The 14,898-nt window shown below is 36.3% G+C and overlaps 1 protein-coding gene across 1 annotated transcript in view; it reads right to left on the bottom strand.

The window, feature by feature from the left end:
• Positions 1 to 2,343: 2,343 nt before the first annotated feature.
• Positions 2,344 to 14,898, bottom strand: part of Cd96 (CD96 molecule) — a 44,732-nt gene continuing 32,177 nt past the window's right edge. The window contains exons 6-9 of the mRNA XM_046425257.2: positions 8,993 to 9,058; positions 8,127 to 8,222; positions 6,715 to 6,838; positions 2,344 to 4,845 (exon numbers count right to left, since the gene is read on the bottom strand). Coding sequence (XP_046281213.1) covers positions 4,737 to 4,845; positions 6,715 to 6,838; positions 8,127 to 8,222; positions 8,993 to 9,058 — 395 coding nt within the window. The 3' untranslated portion in view covers positions 2,344 to 4,736. The remainder of the gene's footprint in view (positions 4,846 to 6,714; positions 6,839 to 8,126; positions 8,223 to 8,992; positions 9,059 to 14,898) is intronic.

The following is a 14,898-nucleotide window of genomic DNA, read 5'->3' on the forward strand; positions in this document are numbered from 1 at the left end:
TAGTTGGCACAGTCAAGATTGCTATTGTTAAGAACTCAGTTACGCTGCGTGTTTCAGTTCTCATCTCAGAACACAGTTTCTCTGCTGAGCCTCTTTCTTTACTGGGGACTTCTGGGAAACATCTGGTGTTGGAAAGTTTCTCTAAACTTTCTTTTCAACTTCTGATTTTGATTACTTTCTTTTCTCTTTTCATTTCCTAGTTATTTTTTTTTTCATATTTTCTAGGCCATCCACCCCCAGGGATCAATTATTTCTACTTTTTTGTTTTGTTTCCTTTCACAATTTTTGGAATTTATTACCTGGATTTTTTTTTTTTTTAAAAAAAAAACCCAATATTTACTTTAATGCACACAAAACAGTTCTCGTCTGTAGGTACAAGGAGATAACCAAAGCAATTTCAAATTGATCACACCCCAGATGAGAGGCAGAACCTGGATCATTATTGTAATTTTATGACTTCCAATCATGACCTTGGGTAAGTCAATTACATAGAGGTTTTCACTGCTTATTTGTAAGATCTAGCTTGACCAAATGTTGTATAATTTTAAAGATGTATAATGCAAAATTAATTTAGTGAATCCAACTATATTTTCTTCAGTTAAAATTCTTGCTGTAATAAAGAAAAGCCGTTTTTTTCCTTTCTTTTTCATTTTTCTTTTTTTAACTACAGCTCACCTTTATCCTTTAACATAGGTGTTTACACATGAGTAAAATATGCCTTCCTCTGGATCTATGTGTACAGGCTAACCATTGCCTCAATAATGCTTTATAGCAGTCACAGAATGTCCATAATATAGTATATTTAACATATGCACCTATTGAGGTAGGTAGACTGGGGCTGGCTGATCTAGACTGATTTTGGCTTTTGAGTGGTCTGCCCTACTTTATGAGTCTCTCTCCTTTTGTGGGGGTACTAGTGTGTTCACCTGAAAATCTTCTCATGGCAATGGCAGAGAACTAGAGAGTAAGTCCACTCATAAAGCACCTTTTCAGACTTGGTTTAGTCATGCCCATGGTATTCCATTGCTCAAAATAAGTTTCACAGCCAAACCCAAAGTCAAGGTAGGCTCTTGGAGCAAGGGGGAAAATAAAATTGTTATTTCTAAATAACAATGTGGTATAGCACTGTGTTTTGGAAATGAGTGATGGAAAGCTTACATATGGCTTCTCAGTGAAAACAAAGGTGGTAATAAAGACATGCAGACATTTGAGGGATTGGAGTCTAGTGTGATTGCTTCTCCTGTGGCATATTACTAAGTCTATTTCTAAAGAGAGGAGCTGCAGGTTTATGACAGGCTATATACATTTATTTGCACACGATTTAAGGAGAGCTTGATTTGGTCATTTTGGTCAAATGAAGGATGTCAAGTTTGCAGTACTACCTAAACAGCATCAGAAGCCCCTCTGTTTTGCAGGTTTATGGAAGTTCCTCTGAACTGTGGACTGAGCATCCCTCCATGGAAAAGCAATTTATTACTTTATATGAATGGCAGATGAATTTATAAGTGCTGATCAGAACTTATTTATGAGACCAAATGAGACCAAATATGGTACTTTGAAGAAGATCTAGGCCAGGAGTAGGGGTACATTTCTGTAGTGACTCAGGAGGCTGAGGCAGAAGGATCACACAAGTTTCTGGTTAAGGAACTTAGTGAGACTCTATCTCAAAATTAAAAAAAAAAATCAAAAGAAAGGACTGGAGATGTAACTCCATGGTACAATGCCCCTGGATTCAATCCCCAGTGCAAAAAAAAAAAAAAATCTAATATAAAAACACTGTGAAGCCAGGTGCGTTGGCATTTTCCATCAGTGAAAATAAACAATGGAATTTCAGTCTGAAGACTAATCCCAACAGCTTGGGAGGCTGAGACAGGAGGATCATGAGTTCAAATCCAGCCTCAGCAAAAGAGAGGCATTAAGCAACTTAGTGAGATCCTGTCTCTAAACAAAATACAAAATAGGGCTGTGGATGTAGCTCAGTGGTTGAGTGCACCTGAGTTCAATCCCTGGAACCCCCTCAAAACAAGCAAACAAACAAAAAACCACTCTGAGACACTTGTCATATGACTGAAAAAATTACAGGGACCTATGCTGTAACATAAAACTCTCTCTCTTTAGTGAAACAATTCATATATCCCCAACTCTGCCACTTTTTATCCTGATACTTCTACTTATATTCATTCTACTTGTTCCCTAATGGAACAATAAAGTAAAATTACATGAACATTTACTCAAATTATTGATGACTAAGTTGTACTAAATAAAAATAACTATACACATGAAGCAATGGCTATACTTATGAAGCAAATGTTTGTTACTTGAGAACAAATGGAGAATTGAGGATAGTTAATGCAAGCAAACATCAGTTTATTTTTCCATTAATTGAGATATATTAGTTATCCATTGCTAAGTAACAAATTATATCCAGACTTGGTCATGTTGAACAATAAGAATTTATTCTTTAATAGTTTCTATGAGTCAGAAATTTAAGGTGGAAAAATAAAACTTGGATGAATGGGTCTTCCTTTCATGAGTTCACAGACAAGAGATCATGTGAAATTGCAGTTTATCTGAAAATGTGAGAAGGAGGATCAGCTTCCAAGGTGGCTCATTTCCATGGCTGGCATGTCCACGCTTGTTGTTGGTAAGAGGTCCTAGTTCCTCCACAGATGGACCTCAATAGGGCTGCTTGCATGACATTATAGCATGGAAAGGGCTTCCTCCAGATCCAGTGATCCAAAGCGAGATCGAGGTGGGAACTACTATACACTTTACGACCTAACCTTGGAAGTCACGCTCTGGCCTTTCCTGCAGTACTTTATTTGTTATACCAGAGCCAGGCTGGGCAATCGCTGTACAAGTGATTGTACAAGTGCATGACCTTCAGTGTGAATATCTCTTTCAATTGTGTACCCTTGATGCCCCACTTGCTTTATATGAATCCTGGTCCTGTTTTACACAAGTCAGTTGTATTCAGTGATCAGGGGACTGTACAGGGTATGGATAGCAAAGAGCAATAATCTCTGGAGGTCATCTTGGAGGTTGGCCAAGTATCTAAGATTCTAATCAATGAGCAGGGATGTCCCTGGGCTCAGCAGTCCTCAATTTTGGCTGAACATGTTTATCATCTAAGAGTGCGTGATGCCTGTACCCTGCTCTTCAGAGACACTAATTAATTGATTAGGAGTGGGATAGCCATGGTAGTAAAAAAAAATACAAATTCTAAAAAAAAAAAAAATAGCCAAATCATAAGTTATTTTCCTGTGCAGTCAGGGATAAGAATACAGCAAATGAACAAGAAAGGTTCCTTTTGGGTTGAAAGTCCACCTAGAATTTGCCTATCACTGTAACTGTCAACAACATCTGTTCTTTCCTCCTGGGGCAAGAAGTGGGGGAGGTTTTAGAGGGACAAGAGGGATCAGAAATTTATTCACTTGCAAACTGTTGCTGAACACAGAGCACATCTGACTAATTAGATTTCTTTTCCACCACCTCTACCTTCTGCTTGAATTATTTTGTAAAAGATTGGTAGAAGTGGGCTTAATTGATAAGTGCTGGTCTGACTTGAGGCTGTTATCTATTTCAAGACAGATCAAAATACGAAGGTTGGATGAACAGGAAAGTCCCCAGATGAAAAAGAGAATAATGGGAATTAGATGAGTTAGATTAGGGCTTGTTGCCTGTTTACTTGTGCAACAGTTTGGTGGCAGTTTGATACAAACACACACACACACACACACACACACACACACATACACACAAAGGCAAACTGACAATGGAAACCACTTTTTTTTTTTTTTAGGCTTTCTCTCAATTTATTTATGAATATCTTTTCTTTTTCCTTTTTCGGTATGGGGATTGAACCCAGGAACACTTTACCACTGAACTACATCCCTAGCTGTTTTCACTTTTGTTTTTTAATTTTTTAATTTATATATGACAGCGGAATGCATTACAATTATTATTACACATATAGAGCACAATTTTTCAAATCTCTGGTTGTATGTAAAGTATATTCACACCAACTTGTGTCTTCATATATGTACTTTGGATAATAATGACCATCACCATCATTTATAATCCCATGCCCCTTCCCTCTCTCTCCAACCTCTCTGCCCTATCCTGATCCATGTGGCAGGAGCCTGGGCAAAACATGATGAGAAGAAGGGTGAGACAGATTCTTGAGCAGGCTATTTTGTTTTCCTTCAGTGAAAATAAACAATGGAATTTCAGTCTGAAGAATAACTGCACCTCTTCATCCTTTGGAGTGCAGGGACTTTCATATTTTCTTCTTGAAATTTTCTTAGGGAATGCAACAAAAGTCAGAGATCATCATGCTTTTGGCAGAGAGTTTGGGATGTTGGAAGATTTCCAGAAGAAGAGAATCTGCTATGGGTATATGCTTGAAATCACTGTTGGCCTCTCAGAGTTAAAATAAAAAATGAAAACACTGTACTTACTTTTTAATGATAGTAGCCTGATGCATATCTCTTACATAAGCAAGAAAATCCCTACAACTTGCACTGGGTGTGAATGTGGCCTTATCCTTTCACTCTTGTCTAAATTTCAGGCATGCGCCCAGGGCAAGTTGCTGGGAAAACAGAATATTTGCTTCTAACATCCATTTCAGCTGTAGCAGAGTTTTGGCTGGAGGGTGATTATATTAATGGAGAAGAGTATCTACCTTTTCAATAGGATCCCAGCAGAGTTCTGCTGTATGGCAAAGTCTCAAAGGATTAGAGTGTCTCCATCTCATGACAAGGCAGGTCACTTCCAATGGGCTCTTGAATGCATGTGTACTTGATGGGAGGTGGTGGTGGCTTGAAAGGCGGGGGTCTTTCCATGCTAGGAACAAAACATTGTTCTTTCAATGCTAAGAATGTGAGGTGTTTTTTGTTTTTGTTTTTTAATCAGAAGACCAATTGATTAAAAAAGAGATATCACCTTAGTTTTCTCAGAATTTTTGTTGGTTTAACCCTATGCTTGTGAATTCTAACAGGCACTTGAAAACCATGTTCATACCATTAATTAATATTTATATGGCATTTTATAGTTTGCAAGGCATGTTTTTTATCTTAACATCATTTATTTTGCATTAGGAATTAAGCTTTTTTTTTCATTACTCTACTGATAAAACTGAGGCTTAACAGTTTTTAGAAATTTGCTCAACTGAGGTCTTAGAACTAGAACCCATTTTACTCACAAAACTACCTCTTAATAGGGGAAAATTTTCTCTTACATGGGTTAAACATTCCTCCAGAAACAAAATTTTAAAATTCAGGGACTTGAGACTGAAGTTGTCAAATAGCCCTTTTGCTGACCCCACCCCCATCCTGTATACACACTGGTATGAACTGTACAGATCCTTTAGAGGTGGGAAGTAAAACTCTTCTGAATCCTTGAGTTGTTGTACTGGCTGGATAATGCTCAAGTCCCTTTTGCTTGAATCAGTAAACATTCTTAACATTGTCTTTGTACAAATCACTATTTTGTCCTTCAATTCATCTCTGTCTGAAATGCATCAAGCATCCAGGTTAACGTGGGACTTAGCTGTACAAATGCCCAAATGACAGGATGACAGGAAAAGGAAATACGTGTGTGAGCATTTTATGTTCATGACTCAAACAACTTCCCAACCCTGGAAATCTATAGTATCTAAATTTGGGGGAAGACACACACACAGAGAGAGAGAGACAGAAAGAGAATGACATGCTTATCATTTAGATTTTCAAATTCCCATTTGATCATTTTAATATAAAGATCTTCTAATCCTTTTGGCTGCTTTAACAGAGACTTACAATATATTAAAAAGTGGATGCAATTCTAAGAAACTTGTACTTTTGCTTTTGTTCAGAGGAATGATGGATTCCTGAAGGTCATGGAGTGGCCAAGATGTAGTCAGTCCTTAGATAAGAACCCAGAAATTCTAACCACTAGTATCATGTTTTATTTGCTGTGAAACACTCCCTACATTGGTTATAGACTTCAAGGTTGCTCTGAGAAAAGCAGAAAAGTGTATTGCACAACCGTGAATGTTCTATCCGATACACATACAAGCATGTGGAAGAGCAGCCATATGTCAGGGGCTCTCCTGTGACGTGGGCTAACCCAGACTTATCCAAAATAGCAAAGTCAGAAAAGTGGGCTTAAACTTTCATGCCACTTCTGAGTGTGGTGTGGAGAAGAATTTTGGAAAATGTTTCAATAAGATGAAGAGGGGGAAACCCAAACATCTTTCTTTTCTCCTTAGGGAAAAAGGAAAAGAGCAGTACAAGCCCACTCTGATGAAAAGCAGCTGGAAATCTCTTAAAATTACCTTTCTCACTCAATTTCACACTTGAGCATCTGGGCCCAGCTGGGCCCAGGCGATTCAAAGATGCATGAAAATGAAAAAATAATGAAGATTAATAGAAAAATCAGTTTTAGTTTTGAGGTGAGGTGAGGTTCAGTTTTCATTTCATGCCCACTAACTTGCTTCATCTGATGAGTGTGACAGTCTGACCAGGCCAGCTCAGAGAAGGGTACCCAGTCAGGAGTGTGTGCTTAGTCCCTACTGTGCAGTGCTGGCAAAGCTACTTGGCCTCTCTGAGCTTCTGTGAGCCCATTAGCTCATTATGATATGAGCAGAATGCCACATAGTACAAACATCTTGTATGTGTAAATATTTTGTAATAAAAAATTTCCGATTCCTATATATTTTAGCATTATACTCACATTTCTTTTTGGTATTGACACCATTTTCTCACTCCAAGACCAAACAGTGCCATGCAGAAAAAGAGCAGAGCTGCTATAATCACGGGCCAGGACATTCCACCAGTGGGCTTATTAACTACAATGCCTGAAAAAAAGTGTCAAGAGAGATCAACTGTAATGCCAAACTTCAGCATTCAGGGAAAAAAGGATTACACTAGTTCTTCTATCTGGAAAACGTTTTCCTCTAAGGGCCACGGGGGTATTCACTGACTGTGATTATGCTCTGGCGGCATGCCTGTGCCATGTCACACAAAGATGATGAGTGAATAGTTAACTATGAATCCTGCCAGCAATTTTCTATGACTACCTAAGCATATAGATGTATCATGAACACATATCCTTCTTATTACAGATGGGGGCATACTTACACACTATTCTCTCCCTGATCTATTTCTTAAAAAAAATTCTTGGAATCCTTTTTAGAGCAGTGCAGAGAGATTTACCTGATTCTATTATATGATAGGTTAATTCCCCAATAGCTGTATTCAATTTAATTTTATTATTTACTCACTATTTATACATTTAATCAATTTATTATTCACAAATATAGCACAATTTAATAAAATTAATAAATATAATATGAATTTACTCATAAATGTATACATTATTAATTTATTAATTATTTTATTTAAGTCTCTTAATGTTAGATGGTCAAATTATTTTCATGCTTTTATATTTCTAAAAACAATAACATACAAGAAATGAAATTTCTTATACGTTATAGATAGATCTTTAGATACTTGAATTACATAGATCATTTGGCCAAAAAGTTATCTGAATTAGTTTTTCTTACTAGATGGTAAACTTCTTGCAGGTGGAGACAGATTTAAAATTTCTTTTATTTCCTAGCTTTTATAACTGCTTTTCATCTAGAAAAGTCTCAAAAAAAATAGTACAAAGACCTGGATTTAAGAAGTCAGTTACCAAGTCTTTCCTCTGTTTATACAGTTTGAATTGCAGTCATAGGACGCTATCATGTTAGCACATGTTATCAGTGTTGAAGGTTTTTTCCCCTCCATATAACATACATGCGGGGATTCAAGGTCGTCCTGATGCTTACTCTATCTACCGAAGCCCTGTCAAAGGAGGCACTGAGAAACTCGTGTAATCCTATAATGCTTAATGGTGTGGCACATTTCACAGGTGGCTAGAGACATCAGGGTGCAAACTGCTCCAGGAGCATGACTTGTCACAAATAAGTTTACTTATGTGTCTATTTACTGTGTATCATCTTTAATAGATTATAAGCTTTAGGAGGACAATGTCATCACTGTATACCCAACACCTGGCATAATGCCTGGCAAGTTACTCAATACATATTTGCTTAGTGAACAAAATATAAAATTAAAAAATATAAATGGCAAATAACTCACTGGTGATATGGATGTGACTATTGTTAGTAGATCCATTGGCTGATGTGGGGGCTTCTGAAAATTCTCCAGTTGTGCTCGTGCTGGTGAAGACATCATCTAGGGATATAAAGAGAATATCTGAATTGATCCTCAGAGTCACCTCAACTTGATCAAATGGTATAAAATCATGATTGGGTTCATGTATTATTGGGAAATATCTCAATTTGGGTGGCCTGAATGTCCCTAAAATATTACATGTAAAGTTTTTAAAGAACCAATTTATAGCCAGGCTGGGATCCTAGGGTTTTTCTAACAGATATCAAATGAGTAAAATTCCTACTGGTTTAAAAAAAATAAAAAAATTCACACTTCAAATAACAAAACACTATCTGCTAAAGATTCTCAAAAAAAAATTTAAGAGGTATGGCAACAGAGCATTAAGTGGCATCAAGGAAAGATGAAGTCCTATCCCAATTTTCCCAGTGTTACAGATTCAGCTGATCAAAATACTCATTCTTCCCACCCCAATGTGTTTAATAAGGTCAATAAAGATTCCTTTGCAACATTATATTAGACAAATCTATGTTATCTAATCATTCCATTGTCCAAGAAATATTAAAAAATGAAAAGCATTTTTTATGAATGTAAGTGGCCAAAAATGGTATTGCATAGATTTCATTTGGAAACAAAACAGATAAAAATCTAAGACTAGGTCTCTTTTGTCTTCTTTGAGTGGGAAAAATTTTGGTTCTATTCATTGTCATTGTCATTACCAACATGTACTTTTAAATACCTGAAATTGGCTTCTTACCAGTTTTTATTTCTCCTCCTATGCTCAGATAAATCCAACTACCTTCCATGCTCCTAAATTTTTCCCATGTACTCACCATGAAGAGTTGAGCCTGCCCCTGAGGGGGATGAACTGTATGTTTCACTGGGTATCCATGAAACCGCTAAAGGAAGAAGATTTTGGAAGAGTCAATCTATATGAGTAATCAATCCATTCTCTTTTCTTAACCATTAATTGAAAAAAAAATTATGAAAAAGTATACTGAAACTACTTAAAGCAATATCATTGGACAGTTCTGCAGCATGTTAGATTCAGCCAAAATAAAGTGAGTTGAGGGATTGATTGTGGTTCAGATGTCTCTAACTGGGAAGGTTTTGATCATGGCCACTGCTATACTTTGAAGTCTCCAAAATCCAGATGTTGCCAATGTGACAGCATTAAGAGGAGGGGACTTTAAGAGGTGATTAAGCCATGAGGGTTCCTCCCTTCACACATGGGATTAAGGCCCTTATAAAAGAAGTTTCACGCAGCATTCAGCCTTGCCATTCCACCTTCTGCCACATGAGGACACAACAAGAACATCCTCACCAGATGCTGATGCCTTGATCTTGTACTTCCTGGTCTCCAGAACTATGAGAAAATACATTGCTCTTCTTTACAAATTAGCCTGTGGTACTCTGTTATAGCCACACAAATAGACCAAAGTAGTTACTTAAAACAGGAAGAATGCAAGCAATACTAGCAGAAGTTTCTCCAGCTACAGAGGATATATTCTCAAATTCTCATGCTTACCCCATAGATGAGACAAAAGAATAGGAGATAATAAAAGCCCAGGAATGTTATGGTGGCCTTTACTAAAAAAAAAAAAAATAAGATGCCAATATGACTTCTCAGGCCTTGGTAGAACATGCATGAGGGAAGGAAGTAGCTTGGACTTATGGGCTGGCTAACATGTTTGCTCAACTCTGCAAACTGAATTGTGTCAGCAGTGAATGATCATACCCCTGTGGTCACAGGCCTTGATTCTTAGCTGTGGGTTAGTACCTTTGAGGCCCTCAGAAGAAAACCTTTCCCTGGAGTGGACAGTAGCAAACTCAGCACACAGAGCTTTTGAAATGGATCTATCAACTCATTTTGTTTATTACTCTATCCTGGGAAAGAAAGATCTACTTCTTGGTACATACCTGGATTTGATAACAGGCCTCCAATATAATGTAAAATAAAATAACTACAGTAGTATACAGTTGCAATCAGTAGTAACATACTCATTTATTTAAAACACTAACATATATTCTGTTCCCAGTTAAGTGTGTTCTTCTATGTCAAGACCAAAATAAATAAACAAAATAAAAATAAAACATTTGAAAAACCTTACCCTACCCCACTTCTTGGTTTCTCTCTTTATGTCAAACAATAGCTGCAGCTAATGACCAAAGTATGTCAATGTTTTCAGGGATTGCTCACAGGACATCTGTCATACACGATTAAATTGAGTCTGAGTAGATCAAGGACATGCTCCTTTCTTCAATATAATTCTCTGAACTTGCTCCAAGTGCCCTTGACTATTTTGTGGTTCTAGCTAGAGCTCCAAGATCTATAGATGATAGTGAAATGAGAATTTTATAATGTTCATTTTAAATAATGAAGCAATTAGCCAGGAAATTGACAAAGAACAAGAGCTAATTCAAATACAATTATACCCAGGCCTGGGTTTAGGCAAAATAATGAAGAAGGCAGTTCATTCTGGATACCCTTACAGATAACCTTTGACTCAACTTGGTGTCTATTTAACTAACCTTCAAAGCTTGAGGTCTTTATTTAGTACCTCTTCAAAGTATGTTTGAAAGAAAGGATTTGATTAATTTATGCTAAAGTTAAAAAGAGCAAAATAAGTGCCATCCCTTTGAGGGACATAGCCATTTAAAACAAAAAAGATCTTCCCCTTCATGTTTATTATCTTTGGATCAATATAGAACATTTTGAAACAATTACTAACATGTAGATACCACATAGGGTTTTTTTTTCTGATCAGTCTTTCCCAGTCAACCTTTATTTTCCCTGAACAAAATAATCTAATGTAGTGCAATTTCAGGAGATGCTGATATCATCAGCATGAAGCAACCCAATTATAAAAATAGCCATACTTAAAACTGTGCAAAGTATTTGATCATTTCATAAAACTTCTTTTTAGACTTCTGCAAACCTTCCCAGCATAAAAGACTCCTCAATATGATATACAATAACATTGAACTACAAAATCCCTTTGGAAAAGTAAAGAGCTATTTTTGAAATTTTGGTTTTAAGAGCTATTATTTTATATCTGATTAAAAAATATTTAGTGGAAACTGGGTATGGGGTGAGGGACGTGAAGAAAAAAGAGATTCCATTTGATGGATTCAACATGTCTGAAAGTATTTAAGTAATGTAAAAGAGAAACTTCAAGACTAAAAATATATTATAAATAACAGTCTTCCAGCAAGATGAAGTGAGTAGTTCTTGTATTGATTGTTCCCACAGGAGATAGGTCTTCCTAAAGAATGGTTGTTTATAGAATTCTCTGTAAGAGTTGGCTACCTTTAATGATTCATCTCTCACTAAAACAATACTTTTCTGAAAATTCATTCACAACCATCATTTAGATACCTCTCACAATGTATTAAACATTGGTTACTCTATCTGCCATTCATAAATCTTTTAGTTAGTGATTGTCTTTTAGTTGATTGAAATTTCCATGTTCCCGAAGGCACCATCATATTTGTTAACTACATGAGTTAATTACCCTTTAAGTCTTTTGAGCATTCATTTTCCTCCAAGTCAATGACTGAATATCACTTTGACACTTTGTATAGTAAACACCAGCTTGATCAATAACCTTGTTTTGTATATCATCAATATGACCCCAAAATGTGAACACAGGATTACTATATTGTTATAGCTTCTCAAGTAATTCATGTAGCCTTCCTAGAATGTAATGTTAGAATCTTCAATTTCTTTATATTCAGCACTCAGTAAAGTTTGTTCAACAAGGATGGTGCTTCTAATCTATGGTAAGAGTCATATAAACTTCAATAGTATAGTATTTTTCTTTTAATTGAATAACTCTTGAATTCCACTTATGACCAGTTCACAGTTGTTAATAACATTATGACTCATTAGTAATCCTTCCCCTTTGTAGGAGAATCTACTTGGAGTCCTATCAAAGCCCAATCCTGGCCGAAGCTTGGCAGTTCTTTAACAGATAATTTCTGCTACCCTCATAAGGTTCTTGATGTGAACTGAACATTTGTGGAATTCTGGCATCCTTTTTACATATGCAGTGGACTACTGATGAGACATTTCTTGGCTGTCCAATCTTCCTTAAGTCATTCTTTATCTTAAGTCATTAACTTTGTTCCAGAACAATGGAAGAGGGAGCAAACAACATCCAGAGATGGAGGACCTGGGTACAGGGATTTGGTGGATGCTGGTCTTTTGTTCCACCTTCCTCTTCAAGGGGCATATGCACACAGACAACAGTACTCCTGCCACCAGTATACACATGCTGATGCTAGCCACTGTGACTACTCTTGTCATGACCACCCAGTCCACAGACAAGGCCCTCACACTCTTCCCAACCACAAACAGAAGATGACACTCACAGGCTTCAAAGTGTGGAGCCATGCCTCAGAAATGGAGAAATCTATGAACCCCCATGGGATTTTAGCAGAGGATAGAATTTTAAATCAGAAAAATAAATCTTTGAGACTGACATAAGAGGAATTAGATGAAAGAATTGGAGAACAGAGTCTTGGAAGTGAGCAAAATAGAATGTGAGTCAAGGCACATGGAATTTTGGAATTTGAGAACAAAAGTGATGATTGTAAAGAATTAATATCACAGGGAACATAAGAACTGTAAGAATTATCATGCAGCCTAAAAACAGAAGCCAGGCCCAGCTTTGCTATATGCTCCTCTTACTGGTCTGCTCCTGCCACTGATATCAGTCTTTCAACTTTGGCCTTTCAACATCTTTCTGCCTAAGAAAAATACAAGATGTGCTATGAAATCATGAGGCTTAACTACCAAGAGCTGAAAAAGAACCAGACGGACCAGAGACAGAATAAGAAATACATTTGTAAGATTTAAAATGAAGGGAATATAAATTTTGAGGCATAAGGAATTCATAGTGGAAGAACAGAATAAAATCCCATTTTGAGACCAGTAAGAGGCGATCTCAAGGGTCCAGGGGTGTGTGTGTGTGTGTGTGTGTGTGTGTGTGTGTGTTGATGGTGAGCTTGAGCTTGTTGATTTTGGTAATGAGATGAGTTGGAGTGTTGGAGGCTTAAGGGGCCATGGAGGCTCACATCATTTCTTTGTTTGTCTAACTTAGATATTTAGACTGATTTCAAAGTAACTTTGAGCCCCATTGGACCAGGTGAGTGGCAAGGGAAATCCAAAAGAAAAAAAGTAATTACGATTAAAATTTCTATTCCATTGCTTGATCACCTGAATCTGTCTTAAGATGAGTATGTGTTCTAAGGTATCTTTAACCTTGTACATTTCAGGTATTAAGATGGTAAGATTGAGTATTCCCATTTTATTGGTGGTTAAAGTAAAACATGCATTTTTTTTTTTCTGCTTGTAGGAAACTTGGAAGTTGAACTAGGATTAGATTCCAGTATTCTTGAATCCCAATGTAGCCCTCTTCAGGTTGATAAATAGGATGGCAGCAAAAAAACAGATTATAATATATTCTGATAAATGTAGATAAATGCAATGTGCTCAGAACAGTGTAGTGACATTCAAATATGTATGGACACCACAAAATCCATGCAGGATCCAAATATCTTAGAAAGCATGTTCACAAACAGCAAAGTGCCTAGAAGCACTAATAGTGGGTTTATTTCGCCATAAATCTATCCATTATCATTCTTTTTTGCCTCTAAACATTTCATAAATCTATTGAAATAAACATACCAGGAGGGGGAAAAATCCCATTGCCAATGCCTGTCATGAATCTTGCCAAATGCATCATCCAATATTGGATGTCACATTACAGTCTAATCTAACGAGTAGAAACATGTTTCAAAATCAAGTTTGGGAGTGAGCAATCAATTTTAACTTGTTGGATCCTAATGTGTTTTTTGAATTATTATAAATAGAGCAAGTTACTATAGGGGATTATTTTTTCTCTAAGTTTATGGATAAAAAAATGGTTACTAGTTAAGAAGCTCATCTTCTTGTCCAAGTGACACTGCGAGTCCACACCTCTGGAGACAAATCCTTTGATGGACTTTAGAGTTCCTTCCTGAATTTCACCATTGCCAGGGTCATTTTAATGATAAGAATGATAAAGAGATGTCTGAGGATAAATGAAGTTTCCAAATGGGAAAGGACAGAAAATGTGAAGGAGCATGGTAATTCATTTCATTATGAAACCTATTAAAAAGACTAAGAATATACTGTAAAAAATTATAAAATAAGACTCTGAAGCAACATTTTTTTTCAGTTTCCTAGTTTCTGGGGCAGAAAGTACCTTGGATGACCTTATTCTTCATACTGATGTAGAGAATAGCAAAGTTATCTCATTATTTTTTTTCTAGCACACATATTACAATAACAATTGAAAGAAAACAAAATGTTCAAAACTTCCAATTAAACAGATCATTTATTTTCACTGTGAATATGCCTATGTTTTCTTTCTCTTTGCCCCTCTATATTCATCCTTTCAATCATTCAACAAATGTCTACTGAGCACTGATGGAATGCCTGTCATTGTGACAAATATTAGGATATGCAATGAACAGGAGATAAAAAGATTTAAATCTCTGTTCTTATGTACACTACATTCTAGCATAATTGCAATAAAAATCAAATGCATAAAATAAAGGAAAATATTAGACATTGATAAATAACATATTGATAGTTGAAATATGGGATAATTTATGTATGATCATAGCATAAATTTAACCTGGACTTCAGCTTTTTCCTATAACATTGTCTGATAAATTTTTTTCCCCTCTC

Source organism: Marmota monax, unplaced genomic scaffold (assembly GCF_021218885.2).
Source record: "Marmota monax isolate L192 unplaced genomic scaffold, Marmota_monax_Labrador192_F-V1.1 WCK01_AAM20220418_F8-fsc00119, whole genome shotgun sequence".
In the NCBI taxonomy this organism is placed as follows: domain Eukaryota; kingdom Metazoa; phylum Chordata; class Mammalia; order Rodentia; family Sciuridae; genus Marmota; species Marmota monax.